The sequence below is a fragment of the Canis lupus genome, chromosome 4 (genome assembly GCF_011100685.1).
Source record: "Canis lupus familiaris isolate Mischka breed German Shepherd chromosome 4, alternate assembly UU_Cfam_GSD_1.0, whole genome shotgun sequence".
NCBI lineage: Eukaryota > Metazoa > Chordata > Mammalia > Carnivora > Canidae > Canis > Canis lupus.
Window position 1 is genome coordinate 32185520 of NC_049225.1, and position 15712 is coordinate 32201231.

The 15712-nt window shown below is 39.0% G+C and overlaps 1 protein-coding gene and 1 long non-coding RNA gene across 10 annotated transcripts in view; one reads left to right on the forward strand and one right to left on the reverse strand.

Moving 5' to 3' along the window:
• Nucleotides 1-15712, forward strand: part of NRG3 (neuregulin 3) — a 1041408-nt gene that overhangs the window by 799975 nt on the left and 225721 nt on the right. For all 7 annotated transcript variants that reach the window (XM_038534491.1, XM_038534494.1, XM_038534492.1 and 4 more), the window contains exon 3: nucleotides 1289-1362. In XM_038534491.1, the coding sequence (XP_038390419.1) occupies nucleotides 1289-1362 (74 nt within the window). The remainder of the gene's footprint in view (nucleotides 1-1288; nucleotides 1363-15712) is intronic.
• LOC102151261 overlaps nucleotides 1-15712 on the reverse strand; it is a 67786-nt gene that overhangs the window by 12558 nt on the left and 39516 nt on the right. The window lies entirely within an intron of this gene.

Genomic DNA, 15712 nt, shown 5'->3' on the forward strand with positions numbered 1-15712 from the left:
CAAGTTTTTTTAATAAGAAATGGGCAAAGCCAGATTTCTTTTCAGAATCAAAATGCAGAATAAATGGAAAAAGTATGGTATTGAACCTTCACAAGTTTGAGCCTCCACAAATAATGAATGCAACCAAGGTCTACATTTTTAAGAGCCTTTCTACATACGTTCCATCTTCTCGATCTCAGTTCCAAGTTTTACCTTCATCCCCAATTATGCCAATTCCTTGTTATTAAAAAAAAAAAAAGAAAAAGAAAAAGCCTTCCCAGTTATTGCCAGAAACTACTGTTGAAGCTTCCCCCCTCTACTACTCAGCAAAGTACAGAGAGGATGGAGGGTACTCTGAGCAGTACAGAGTCTTACGCAACTCATGAGGACTGCTTAGTCCTTACATGAATCTGGTTGCAACAATGACCCCCGACTGTTATCTCTGTGAGAAATGGGGGGAGTAAATTCTTAATAAAAGACAACAAGTACAAAGCAACATTTTACTTTTGTTGTGATAAAAAAAAAAAGTCACATTTTACAGATAAAATGTAGACCCCCGAAATACTGACACAGGCCTCCAGGCTGCCCCCTGGCCTCGGGAGAGTTGCCTCGCACTCCGCCTGCCAGAGAGCAGGCACTTCGCACACGTGCATGAAAATAAGGGAGAGAAAAAAAAAAAAGAAAAGAAAAGAAAAGAAGGGAGAGAAATGAGGAGGGAGAAATAGGAATGTTTGAGGGAAACTTGCCTGTAAGACATGGGTGCCTTTCGGATCTTAGCAGCTGTAAAATAACTGTTATTTCTGGCCATGTGAGGATCAGCCACGTTAAAAAACAAACAAACAAACAAACAAACAAAACATAAAAATAAAAAGAGGGCAAGGTAACAAATGAGCAAACTCCTAAAACACGAGGAAGATAAACTGTAGTCAACATCTGATAAGATTGGGTCACTCATATGAGAGAATGATTTTTTTTTTTTATTGGCAAAAGGAGCCCTAGGCTGGGCTTCCAGAGGGGCATTTGCAGCCTGTAGAGATGAGCGCCCTGCATGAAGGAAAGGCCTGCCTGCCCCTGCGGCTGGGCTGGCCCCTGAAGGGGACTGTGCCCCCCGTCATGACCTGGGGGGCACCTCAAGGTGCTGTTCGGCTTCCCCTGGGAAACAGTGACAGCAAAGTGCTGGGCTGTGTCCCCGTAGCCTGAGCCCGTGGTGGGGATCGCCCCAGCAGGGCAGGCGGGCCCTGGTCTCCGGCCAGGCTGCTGGTTGGAGTCTTTCACAGCCACATGCATGTGTTTGTCCCCCTGTCCCCAGGTGCAGAGAAGGCTACCAGGGAGTGCGGTGTGATCAGTTCCTGCCGAAAACGGATTCCATCCTGTCGGATCCAAGTAGGTCAAGCGGTTTTTCTTCTCTCTCTAAGGTGGGAGCAGGGCTTGCTCTGCTGAAGGCGGCCTGGGGGGGCTGAGGGGACAGGTGTCAGAGGCCGAAGCTGTCTCCGCGCCGACTTGCCCTGGGCCTGGGTCTGCATGTCTTCCATGAGGGGACCTGGTCTCTGGATGCAGCCCGCGGGGCTCCCTGAGCTCGCACGTCCCCGCCAGGCCCACTGTGACAGCAGGGAATTGGCCTAACAGAATGTTCTGGAAGCTACAGTCTCCTACTGCTTCTTACGCTTTGCTGGGGAATTCTTGAGGATATTAAGCCTAGGCCCGTTGACCGTACTTACTAAGAAAATGTACATATAAAACATCACATAAGAAGCATTCAAGGTGGGAAAACCCATGCTTAGCCACGCTGCTTGCAAGGACCACTGGTCACTGGACTGTTGGCAAATGGTTTGTTTTGTGTCATTCGTGGAAGGGGACGGTTTGCCACTGAGAAATATTGCTAGTCCTTTGCTCTTTGTCTCTCTATGGGGTAAAGGTAACACTGGATGCAAATCTGACCAGCTGTAGTCAAGTGTGAATTTTGTGCCTTATTCGTAAATAATCTTCTGTGCTTTCAATGACGGCTACAATTTGAACCACCTCTATGGAAAAGGGGGTTTTTCTTTTCTTTTCTTTTCTTTTCTTTTCTTTTCTTTTCTTTTCTTTTCTTTTTTTCTTTCTTTTCTTTTTTTCTTTCTTTTCTTTCTTTTCTTTTTTCTTTTCTTTTTTCTTTTCTTCTTTCTTTTTCTCTTCTCTTCTTTCTCTTCTTCTTTCTTTCTCCTTCCTTCCTTCCTTCCTTCCTTCCTTCCTTCCTTCCTTCCTTCCTTCCTTCCTTCCTTCTTCCTTTCTTTCTTTCTTTCTTTCTTTCTTTCTTTCTTTCTTTCTTTCTTTCATTGAATCAGCAGTTTAGTTCACTGAGGATAATGACAGGCATTTCCAAACCACAAAGGTGATGTTACAGTTTTCTGAATCCCAACCACGCATAAGACAGACTTACACAAAATATTGCATATTGATGACACACAGAAGTGGGCCCTGGGGGAGTGAGCACACCGCTGGATAATGGACAGATCTAGCCATCTTTCCACATCTTTTCAAAATGCATATTTTCATCTCTCCTTCCGCCCCCGCTGCTGAATTTCTACCTACATCTCCTTAGGTAAATGCAAAATTTTCTAAAAGGGGAAGGTGTGTATGATTTCACTTACTTTGCATTTTATCTTGGCAAGATGAGCTATGATATAATCATAACTACTTGCTTCTTTACAAATTTAACTCTCCTTGAGACAAGTGGAGGTTTCCTAAAATTCAGCAAGCAAGCAGGCTGTGAATTATCTCCTTCTCTGAAACCTGAGCCACAGGTGCCTAGAAATTACCCTGAGAGAGGACAGTTACTAGAGTGTGTTTTTTTGTTGTTGTTTTATGTTATGATCTTGCCACTCGCTAAGCAGGTGTCTCAAGCATGTGGTTGTGGTTGGAGACATGGATCTGGAATATTACAAAGCCCTTACAAGAATGGGCTTGCTGATTTTGTTCTTTACCCTTATTTCTTCCTTTTTTTTTTTTTTTTTTTTTTGGCTGATATACCTAGTTTCTCTCTGTTTCCCCCTCTTCTTTCCTTCTCTGTTCTTCTCTTTACTTCCCTTCTGTTCTCCCCTTTCCTTTCTTCTGTTTTTTTTTTTTTTATTATTCCCTCCTTTTAGGTTTCTCCCTGTCCTTTCTTCCCTCTCCTCCTCTCCCCTCCTTCCTTCCTTCTTCCTTCCTTCTTCCTTCCTTTTACTTTTCATATATGGCCCTGAGATATCTGTCAGCAGGTTAGAGGACAAGGTATGGGGGCAGGGCTCACATATGGTGCAGAATAGGTGAAATAATCTCTCCTTAGACAATCTAACCAAACCCTTGCCATGCACTTAGGTATCATAGTCCATCCCTACAAAATTGAGGATGAGGCCCTCCATAGGGACTGTGCTCCTTAAAAAAAAGTGATCGCTAGCCTGAAAACCTCGGTCTCATATGCATAAAAATATTTAGTGCAGCAGTATTTCCAATGGTGAAAAATGGACACATGCTGAAAACCAACAGCAAAACTATGTTTAAGTAAAATTTCATATGGCACATCTATAATGCTCTATTAAATTGCCATTAAAATGATACTTGTAAGAAATATCCCTATTGGGTGAAAAACAGCAACATAGAAAATTATTGTCACATAAAATTGCAGTAGGAACATCTCTTGGTCCAATGGTAAGAAAAAAAAATGCTGAAAGGGAACTTCTAGTATTTGGATTGTGGAAGTATATGATTTTTTTTTCCCTTTTTCTCCTGTTTTCCTGTAAAATGGCATAAGGTTGTGTGAGTCAATACTCCAGAAAACCTTGAAACAAAGACTAAGAAAGAAAGCATTGAGAAACCCAATGAATGAGTCCCTAAGAGTTTAAATGGGAAAAGCAGGGGTCCCTGGCTGGCTGAGTTGGTCAAGCGTCTGCCTTTGTGGGGTCCTGGGATCCAGGAGTCCTGGGATGGAGCCTGGAGTCAGGCTCCCTGTTAAGTGGGGAGCCTGCTTCTCCCTCTCCCTCTGCTGCTCCCCCTGCTTGTGCTCTTCCTCTCTCTCTCTCTCTCTGTCAAATAAATAAATACAATCTTTTAAAAAACTAATGAAAAAATAAATGGAGAAAATAATAAAATAAAATAAATGGGAAAAGCATTTATGCACGCATGCCTCCCTTGATGTAGGTGGTCCTGAATTCACTCCACGGGGTACTTTCTGAGCTTTTACCAGGGCCTGTCTAAGCGGTCAGATTCTGTTAGTACAAAGGTACACACAGAGTTTAGGCTCCGAGGCCCCTGCGGTCTAGTGAGGGAGAGAAACACAGACCCGTAAGCATGGGCATGGTGCTGGCGGAGGCACTTACTCTTCTGTGACCTTGGCATGTTCACTAGGCCTCTGAACCCCAGACATTTCACCCAAAGAATGGCACTAATAATCCCAATAGGCACCCATCACCCAGACTGGCAAGAAGTCAGTGCCTGAGGAACAGCAGCCCCACGTTGACTCATCAGTAGAGTCACTGGTGTGTGTTGAGAGCTCTCGGGTGCCTGCCACTGTGCCAGGGGCCTCACCTGGGTTATCTCACTAAACCCCCCCAGTCACAGTCTAGCGGAGTCACTGGCAGCTGCTCACGTTTTATAGATGAGGAAATTAGGCCTCGGAGATGTTAAATAAACTTGCTCAAGGTCACGCAGCCAGTTAATGCTGGAGTCTAACTGATCCAAGTGACTCGGGAGCCTGAGCATTGGAGTGCGGGCCTCTTCCCTTCCTCCCCGCCGCCCCCCCTTCCCTGGTTTCCACTATGACATTTATCACTCTCAATTTCATTGACTGAAACTCAATGACCTGCAGCAAACATTATTCTAAGGAACAATATTTGCACAATTTTCATATCTTAATGCAGCAACTTGAGCTTCCATAGAGATTTAAATCCCTAATGAAATTTTCTTGTCAAAATTCTTGCTGAAGGATCGTTTAATTTGCTGCACATGATATCCTCGAATGACTCTGCACTCAGGAAATAAGCTTCCTCCAACAGCCTCCCTCTTTCTCCTCCTCTCTCCTCTTTCTTCTCTCCCTTCTTCCTTCCTCCCTCTCTCCCGTTTGCCGAATGTCTGCTCTATTTTAGCGAAATCCGTTAACAGCGGGTTAGAAACCTCTGTCATTCTATTCTCCCCCAGGCAAGGCAGGGTTGTTTCGGAAATGTGTGTCCCTCCAATTAATTTTAAAAAATAAATAAAACCCCAGCGTGCATGCATTTGGGGAAATAATGCCTGGATGTCCCCATGAGAAAGCTCAGTCGCTGCTATGACCATTGTCTACACCTGGCCCCAGGGTGAGTCCTCAGACCTGCTCTTCTAAACACTCATTTTTTACCCCCAAAGAACCTGTGATTAACCCCACTCGGGAAGAACTGTATACACGCATGAATCAAACTTCTAGCTGCCTTGATGTCAGATTTTGAAAAAATATCTTCTGCATCACTGTCAGGTGAATTGAACCCTCATACGTATTCAGTGTGCGGAAGCCACATTCTGATCACAAGGATGAATAGTGAGCACGGGTTCAGGAGGAAGGTGGTAAGAGGAACAGACTTGGGTCAAGATCCAGAGGACCTGACTATGGAGGAGCCAGCAGCCGTCGATGTGGCATCCTGGACCTGCATATGTCTACACTCTGCTTCCTACAGCCAGCAACACCCAGGAAGCCCTACAATCTTCTACACATTTTCTCGTTGAATTGCTTCACAACCAGTCCCCCTTCCAACAAATGTAGGATCAACCTATCACTCCTGTCCATTTTTCACTTCCTAAACACCTGCACCCACCCAGTCAGGCACCATCTTCCACCTTGAAGCAGAAAACCAGATGGAACTGAAGAATCATAAGCTGGTCAAGGATGCAGGCAGACATTTTCCGGAGCGTCCTCTCTTAGGAGCGCATGCCAACCTGAGTTATCATCAAGATCCTCATGTCATCACTGGCCGGGGGAAGCATGAGAAAAGCTCCAGAGAATGGAATCAGAACGGAATCAAAGAATGGTGTAGAGGAGAGAAGATGCCAATCTACAGTGAGGGTCCTCCTCACACGTGGCTGAAGGTAGCCGTTCCCAGACGTAGCTGTGACTTCCTCTCTCCACCAGCATCTAACTCCCAGGGTCCCCAGGGCTGGCCGCAGGTGACAAGTCTGCAGGCCCAGGCTTTGACGTGGGGCTTTTATAGCTTACACTCTCAGAGTCATCTAGTCTCCCCCAAGGGAGGATGAGGAGAACTTCTGGATCCAGTCCATATGAACCGTTGCAAAGAAAAATGTCCATGATTTACAGATCTAATAAAAATTCAGCAGTTCACGGATGGGGCGCCATCCAACCTAGCAGATAAAAAAGATCCCTGAAGAGCTATAGAAGGTGAGTGATTTCGATGGACCAAAGTGAGTAGGAATGAGGAAGTGATACCGAGTTTTTGCTAACTGTTTAAAGCAGGGTTACTTACCTTATATGAAGCAAAGGGAAATCTTAAATCCTGGTCAGGTAACTTGGGCTGAGCACACAAGTACGGATTGGTTGACCTTGGCCTACCTTTTCTGGGAGAGCATAGCATAGAAACTTAGTTAAGTTTTGATTTGCTTTTGTGAGGCTTAGCATAAGTAATTCCTAAGCCTAATCTGGTTATTACTGGTAGTGATTTACATTCTTACTTTATTTCTCTAAGTCTTAGGAACCAGGCTCTGCTCTTAGAGTGGCATCTAAAATGCCAGGAGCCATCCAGCTATGGTTCAGAGGAAAGCTAGCAGAAAAAATAGTGTGGTTTTAGATGTCCCATCCCTCCAGACTGGGTTTATGTGACCCCAGCTTACCTGAAATAATCACTTCGGGACCCAAAAAATAAATTTGCAGTAGCATGTGGTTCTAGCCCTAGTGGGAGTGCCAGCACTGAGCCAGTCAACACAGCCCCATTTGTAACGGTTTGCGGGGACAATGAATTTGTCAGGTCTGAGCACAGTAGGTCCGCTTCCCTGTGTACCAGGGAGCCCACTGGATCATCACTTACCCAGTGCTCAAACCATTCAGCTCGGGGCACAGTGATGCTCCTCTGCTGTGCAGGAGAAGGAGACTCAAGAGCCCCCTTTAAAGACCCAGTATGGGGCCCAGGAGCCCAGGCAGATGCAGGCAAAGCTTATGCAAGAGGTTTCCTTGAAGACTATCATTTGGGACGTCCCCAAAGAGACACAGGCTCTGCGTTCTTGCCTTTCTCCATTTCATGTAACGATAGAAAATCCTTCAGTGTGTCAACAGTGAGATAGAGGAGTGTAAGGAAAGATGCTGCATATTAGCAACATGGCCTTGGTCAGTCACAGTGTAATTGAGGCTCAGTTTCTTTACCTGTAGAAGGATCCTGGTTAAAAGCAGAAAACGGCTCTCATTTTCTGTATGTAGCTGAAATAATATATCTTCTTATTCGTTCACTTATTTATTCCCTCAAATAATTAGGCACATACAGAGTGCACCCATGCTACGGATTCAAACTATAATAATTAAGGATCCTACCATCTGTAAACCATGGCCTAGCAAACTGCATATATTTAAATTGGATTGTAGGCTCCAAAGGATGTAATGTCCAAAAGAGATAGAAATTATGTTTCATTCATTCAAAGTCTTACTATTAGTTTGAAATAGGATAAGTTGCCTAATCTTGATGGGTTCTGGTTTTCTTCTTTATAAAATATTAATAGTCTCTAATGCATACAGTTATTGTTAGAATTAGATAAAATAATTCATTCAGAGAACTTTGTGCTCGGCACATAGTGAGGGCTCAATAAATGTTATCTGTTATTATCATGATGGTTGTATTTTATCTTAACTGTTATTATTCCCTTTATAACTACACAGTGTATGAGGCACTGAGACAGATATTGCCAGGGATTAAAAAGCAGTAGGCATATTACCTGGTTTCAAATAGCTGCAATTGCATAGAGGCAAGAAAATACGTATAAACAAGTACCAAAAAAAAAAAAAAAAACCCCATACACTCATATAAAAGACAAGACAGCTTAAGGAAATATCATAAAAGTGGGTAGGCAATAAATGTTCACATAAAGTGAAGGGGAGAGAGTTGGGTTGCTCACAGAAGGTTTATCTAGAAAAAGAGTATTATAATGAACTTTCCACATGGAGTGCTGTGGCTGTGGACCCGGGTTGCACACTGCCCAACTTTATAAGGATATTCACACTGGAATGAGAAGGACTCTCTAGGAGGCTATGCAGCATGGTCCTGGGGAGGAAATTTCCATTTATAAATTAGAAGGAGAAAGGGAAGTTTCTTGGGGGCACAAAGCAGAAACTATCACCACTTGCTCCTCTGGTCCATTAATCAATACTGATGAGAGCGCGGGGGGTCTTCTAGACTGGAATCTGCTCCAAATGCCTACATTTTCTACATTCCTCTGCTTTCCAGTAGCCATAAAAATGTTGTTAGCAGAACAGTTCTATACATAAAGTCTATAACTCTTATTATCATGTTCTGGCCTTGAAAGAGAAGTAACGGAATTGTCCGATTTTGCCCATGTCCCTGTGAATTTTATAAAGTCTATCATTTCCATCAGATGGATGGTGTTTTACATTCAGTTGCTATTATCTTCAAATCTATCCTTTTAATTCGTACAAAAACACCTGAAGTTTACCAACTCAACATGCAAGTGCACACCGTTTCTAAAATACTAGGAAGATAGGATAATATTTAATCTAAAAAAATTCCCAATATGATATCATTCAGAGATAAGCACTCATAATCATTTTAGCACATGGTAGTCCAACTCTTTTGTACTTTTCATGTGGAAATACCGCAAAATCCACCGACACATTGAAGGCAGGTAAACTGGGACCAGAGGGAAACATAACTGACCTTGCTTCCCCTTAGCCTCTGTGCTCTGCTCTGTCCTCCCAGCTTCCCAACTGCTACCTTCCCTAAGTTGGCCCTGGCTTGCTGAGGGTCTGCTGCACCTGGGGGCAGTGGTGGGCTGTCCTTAGGCCTGAGTAGGAGCCTCTCAGGCTGGACTTCAGGCAGCCGGCATCCCCTCTTTCTTGCATGGGGTCCACAGCTAATCCACAGGACCTGCTGACACACCTGTTGTCCCCACATGCTCTGGAGAGCAATCCACTCATACTCCTCTGTCATCAGACTCTCAGGACCAAGATGGCTTTCTTACCCATATTTTTCCCACTGCCTTTATGTTTTCAGAGCCAGCGAGGGAGATCAAGTGTTCTGGAATGGCTCTAGATTATTGGATCATTTCCTTTATAAAGTCTGCACGTAGTGATTAGTTTCACACTTCATTATCTATTATCTGTTATATTGATACCTTAATCAAATCTGAGGTAGGAAGAATTAAAATCTAACATCTTGTTACATAATATACTAATTTTCCTAACCAAGTTGGGATCATTCTGTACATATATCATAATCTGCTTTTTCTTTTTTTTTGGCCACTGAATACATTATGACGTTTTCAACACAGCATAATATAATCTTATATTTTTTAAACTATTAAAGAGTATAACATTATAAGCATGTCTTATAAATTGTTTACAAATCTTCTGTGCTGGATCATTTAGTGGATTTCCAATTTTTCATGATTACAGTGTTTGGTAAGCATTATGCATATCTTGTACAGTTTATTTCTTAAGAATGCATGTCTGGACTTTTAATACACTTCAATAACTTTTCTGAAAAGCTATATTAATTTATATTTCCATGAACACAGTAGGAGAAAGTTCATTTTACTTTTTTTTTACACAGAACTAGATAATATTTTTAATTGATAATTTCATAGGGAAAATTGTATCTCACCAATGTTTTAAATAGAATTTGATTATCAGCAAAATTGAATACTTTTTCATTTGTATATTGATCAGTTTCATTTAGACTTTTAAAGTTCTTTAAAATTCTTGCTCACTTTCAAGTCTGGTAGGTTTTTTTTTTTTGTCTTATTTAAAGGAATTTGTTATTTTGAAGAAAAAACCATGCACTATCACATATGCAATAATTTTTCGAGATTGCTCTTTGATTTATTACTTGTCTTTTTTGACACATAAAGAAGTTTTGCCTTTTATGTGACCAAATCTATCCATTATTTAAGAAATAGTTCATATGTTTTAATACTTGGACTTCCTTCACCATGAAACAATATATTTTACTAATTTAGCCATTAAAAGTTTATTGTCTATGTAATTTACATATATACCTATGGTTATATAGTCAACCTATCTGACATTTGCATTCGTATATACTTAAGAGATTATGAAAAATATTTTTAAAAATAGTGTTAAACCATTATCCTAACTGAATTTATTGAATAATCTGAAGATTCCTGATGGATATAAATGTGGTCTTAATCATATATTCCATATTTATGTATATTTGGTACTGTTTGTGTTTTCATCTATTCTATAGATAGAAATAACACAAGGGCATTTAATTTTAAGAAATCTATAATACATTTTACATTTGATAACATTATTTCCATATTCTTATTTTTAAAAAAGATAATGGTTTGATTGACTAAATATGGTTCATTCATATACCGTATAGAACTTGTTACACGTGATATTTTAGAACAGCATCTAATGTTATGAAAAGCAGCTATTGTATGATATTAAATAAAATGTAGGATTTGAAATAGCAAATATGGTGTGAATAGGTGAGCACATAACTTATCATCTAACCTAGGATACATAGAAAGCAAAGGAGAGAGCTGAGTAATTACGATGACCAAAAATATGTAAAGCAGTACTATATGGTCACCTAAATTTGTAAAATATATGTTTACACTTAATATATGAGCTTTTGAAAAAATGACTCAGAGGCAATCCACTGCAAAATGTGGTAGAAATATGCATAATTTTTTCTTGTCAATATTTTTCTATAGTCTCCCAACTTTCTGTAATATGTGTTTATTAATTTAGTAATTATTAAAAGAATGAAAATAACAACAAACTTTTTTAATGCTCACTGTGTCAGACACTAGGCTTAGCACTTTACAAATAATCCTCATACAGCCCTGTGAAGTAGATAGAAAAAGGGCTCCACTTTAATGATGAAAAAAAATGAAACAAAGGTAAGTAAAAGTATTTGCTTGAAGATACACATTCAGTGAGTGGTAAGGCTAAAATTTAAACCCCATAGATTATGCAGTCTAAACATGAAAAATGAAGTAACAGATTCAAAAGTTGATAGCAAAAAAAATGTTGGTAACAAGTCTTTCCCACAGAGTTATAATTATTATGAATCCTCACCTCACTCCTCATTCCTCTGAGCATCATTATTTTTCTGTGTGACTTTTTACACTGCTGCGCTTTTTTTTTTTTTTTTTTTTTTGGTTTGAGGTGTTTTCTGAACAATTGTGTGAGGGTTCCCATAGAATCTTGTGGGCCAAGATGAAGGATGATGAACACAATCCAGTTTTATCTAGTTTTATCTTGCAAATTGCCACTTTGGTCCCTAGCAGAAGAGGGCAGGTTACAAGCCAGGAGTGAGAGGGAAGCCCAGCGTGTCCTGTGATGGTGTTCCATGTTCATTTTGGTTATTAGGAGTCTGCTGCTGCAAGGCTTGTACTCTGCACACACCATGACTCCCTGAAAAGAAAATCTTAGCAGAGTTATTTCTGTCTACCTAAAAGACACTTACTCCTGCAGTTGGTATGAACAAGGAGTTGAGTTGTCCATGGGCTACCTGTGCAGGAAGACATCCAGCTCGGGATAAGTGCTCAGCTCCCACTCCATCCCCCACTGCGCTTCCCTCACTCTCTCCAATTTGAGAGATCTTAATAGGGTTCTTACTGCTCAGATAAGCTGTGGGAAGCCCCTCATTCATGCAGCCTTCAATACAGTTTAATTTTACAGACACAATATTTTGCAGTTTATTTCTATATTCATCGTAGTTGATTTGTTACTTATGCATGAGAATGGCTCCCTCTTCACACACATTTAGACACTAATGTTGCTTTCTCCCAGTAACCATAATGTATTTGTTGTTTGCACTGAAAATCTATAAGGGGACAATCTTTTGAGACTATTCCAATGGCCTCTTTATCTGGAAATTTCCAAATGATGCGCTTATGAGTAACTAGAAGAAAGAATTGAAAGAAAAATGATGGAAGCTTTAGCCAAGAATACCTGAAGAGTTACAGCAGAGCAACTATAACCACAAGGCTAAACTGATCCTCACCCAAGAGTATATGGAGCATCTGGGTTTATCTTGCTCATGTCGTTTTGTGCTTCCTCCTTGTACTCCATTTTGGATAAATTTCAATCACATCCAATAACATTACGTATATCCCTAAATAGTTACTACTACATTCCATAGAACACAGAGAAAATCGTAACCTAGCCTTACACCTATGTTAATAGACTTTTCTAAATGCATCTATTTATTTATATTCTGTGCCCAGGAGCTGTTAGGGTCTGGGAATAAGTAGCAAAATTTATTATTACTATTATTATTATTATTATTATTATTATTATTATTATTATGTAGTGTTCTATATGATGCTGATGGCGGGAGATGGCCAAAGTAGTGCAGTACCAAGCATATACTCACCATCCTCCTTGAGAGAGCTTTTTGAGAGAGGATGATGGGACAATTTCACTCTTGTGACTGACATGAAATGGAATGATCTGAGCTGTTACCATCTTTATTGCTAATTTGGTAGTACTATCACTCTTTCGATGTTTATGTAGTTTTTAAAAATTGGACACACAGATTGTAAATAGCTACTCTCATAATGTGGACTACAAAAGTGAGCACAGAGAAGTATAAAAATTGACCACATTGTTGGCAGTAATCAGAGACAGAGGGTTATGGGTTTTCCTTTAATAGTAGGGCCATATTTTGAATACAAACAAGTTTCATGGAATGAGGACTTACTAAGAGCAGAATATTGTGATAGTTCTCCATCTACATTTTTTCATTTATTACTCATCCTGAACCAGGGTCATTCTATAGTTAAAGAAACTGATTCGGAGAATTTGATTAACTGACCCAAATTACTCAGTTTCTAAGATTTACATTCAGATCTGCTAATTCTACACTTTAGCTTCCAGATGCTTTCTGATAGGGACTAATAAAATGTTTGTGATTTTATTTTTAAGTCAAGGAACTGACACTTGAAGGGCAAAATAATAGACAATGTTGTTTTTGCAAAAAAGAGTTTTTTTGTTTATCTAATCTATCCATCGATTGATTGATCTTTCATGAGGGTGTAATAGCAAAGCCTTCTTCATCATTTCTTGAAATAAATATCTTGATTAGGTGTCATGGCTAGCAGTATGATTAAAAGTTCAATTTAAATTAGGTGAAGAGATGAGTGCATAAGAATGACAGCTTGGGGTACAATGGTTGTGTCAAGCAGTATAGTGCAAGATATATAATCTACTTCACAACACACTTTATAAAATTGTGAGCAGTTAAAATGATTTTTTTATGATTAATTTTATATGAGAATACATTTTTGAGAATAAATATTGGATCTTCTGAATTTCTAGCTCTCTTAACTTGTCAGTCTTTCCCTATTAATCGGTCCTAACTGCTCAATTATATTGGTTGGTATCTCCATTGTCTCCATTTTTTTTTGAAATCTTGAATACTTCATACCCTCCAGGGAAGTTCTGTGAGAGAATTAATGTGGAATCAATCTGGCAGTTGATCCCCACCATGTTGTAAATCATGGGGAAATGATCAGATTTCCAGTTTTTCATAATTTCTTGTCCTCACATAATGCTTTATGATTACACCTGTAGGAAATTTCCAAATACAGGGAATAACCTACATCAATGGCCCAGAAACACATTCCAGACCCAAGAGGAGTGTTTTGTGAATAATCTGTAAATGCTTCCCCTCAACTAAGAGTGAACAAGGTGGGATTTAAAACTCCAACAAAAAAAAAATAAAAAATAAAAAATAAAAAATAAAACTCCAACAAACATTTCCATAAAGTTAGATGATTCAGACACAAGTAGCACTTATTGAGGACCCGTCCTAATTCATGCAAGAAATTTTGCCAGTTATAAGATCACATGTGTTCTATATTATCTGCCATTTAACTCTGACAAATAATAGATAAAATAGCTATTACTATTATTCCCATTTAGTTTTGAACAATACAAATAAGACTAAGAAGCTCAGAGACCCAGATGAAGAAAACTATGGAGATCTATTCTAGGGCATAAGGAGACATAAACTGAAAGAGATCTAGCAAGCTCTAATATCAGACGTATTTTATGAAACAGCATTAGTCCTTGAATATATTTCACTATATTCAAATAAAGTCCAAATAAAATCTTCAGACTTTCGCTTAGACTTCTGCTAGTTTTTGTGTGTGTGATGTGTGTTTTTTGGTTTTCATTATAGAACTTGATCAGCCGATTACTGAAATAGAAAATGTAGATTCTATAGGAGAACAGGGGTTGTATTGGGTTGGATTACTGCTATGCCAAGTGCCTACCATGCTTCTATTTCATCAGATGTTCAGACTTATTTTGATTAAATGAGTGTAAGAAAGACTTGCCCAAGGTAACTTGTTTAACTCATTCTTATTTTTAAATGAGAATTTTATTTTTAGTCCATCCATTTCAAAACTCATTTAGTGTCTACAAATACCTATGACTTTGCTAAGTGTGACGGATAATTACTAAACTCACAAAATTTTATTTTATAATACATTTTTTAGTTTAATTTAATTTTAGGATAGTGATATATTCACATGGTTCAATACTAAGCAATAGAAAAGTGTTTACAATAAAAGCCTCCACCCCTATCTTCCCGTTCACCAGTTTCCCTCACAGGCAATCACTGATGTTTGCCTCTTATAAATCCTTACAAAGTTACTTTATCATGTATTTATAATGACAACAAATAATATTCTTATCATATATTAATATGTAAAGAAATAATATATTTACAAAAGCAAAATAAACAAAAAAAATCCTTTGCCTTTTAATGTAAATAACAGCCCATAACATGCTATTCCATCTTATTTTTCCAAATAGAAATAGATTTTCAAGGTTATTTTAGTGTAATATATAGAGAACATTCTCATTCTTTTTATAATTGCATAGCATATTTCTTTTACACTGATTGTATATAACACAAAATTAACAACTCATCTGTGGATTTGCATTTAGGTTATTTGCTGTTTACAGTATGCTATTTTAAGCAATGTGCAATATGTAGGATACATTTCTAGCAGTGGGCTGAGTCAAATATGTGCACTTTTGTAGATTTGGGGGTTTTCTTCATTGTCATCCCTAGAATGGTACCAATTTAAATTCTCAAACCTTCTCCAAACCCTCTGTTTCTCCAGTCTCTTTAACATGCCGCATTGTTTTCTCAAACTATTTTATCTTTGTTCACTCTTAGAAGAGTAGTTTTTAATTGAATTTCTTTTATGATGAGTGACATAGAGCATCTTTTCACATGTTTAAGAGCTATTGTATTTCATTTCCTGTGAAATTTCCTAATATATACCTTGCTCAATTTTGTATTGTTATTGGTCATTTTTTAAATAATTTATAGGAACTGTTTATATATAAAGGAATTTAGGCCTTTAATAGTGACAGAAGGTTCAAATACTTTTTCTCTTTTGACCTTTGCATTTTGTCTTTGATTATCATAGTTCATGCCCAAGCAGTAAATTTTCCTCTCTCCCTTCCTCCTTCCCTTCCTCCCTCCCTTTCTTCCTTCTTTCCATCTTTTTTTTTATATGAGAATAAATC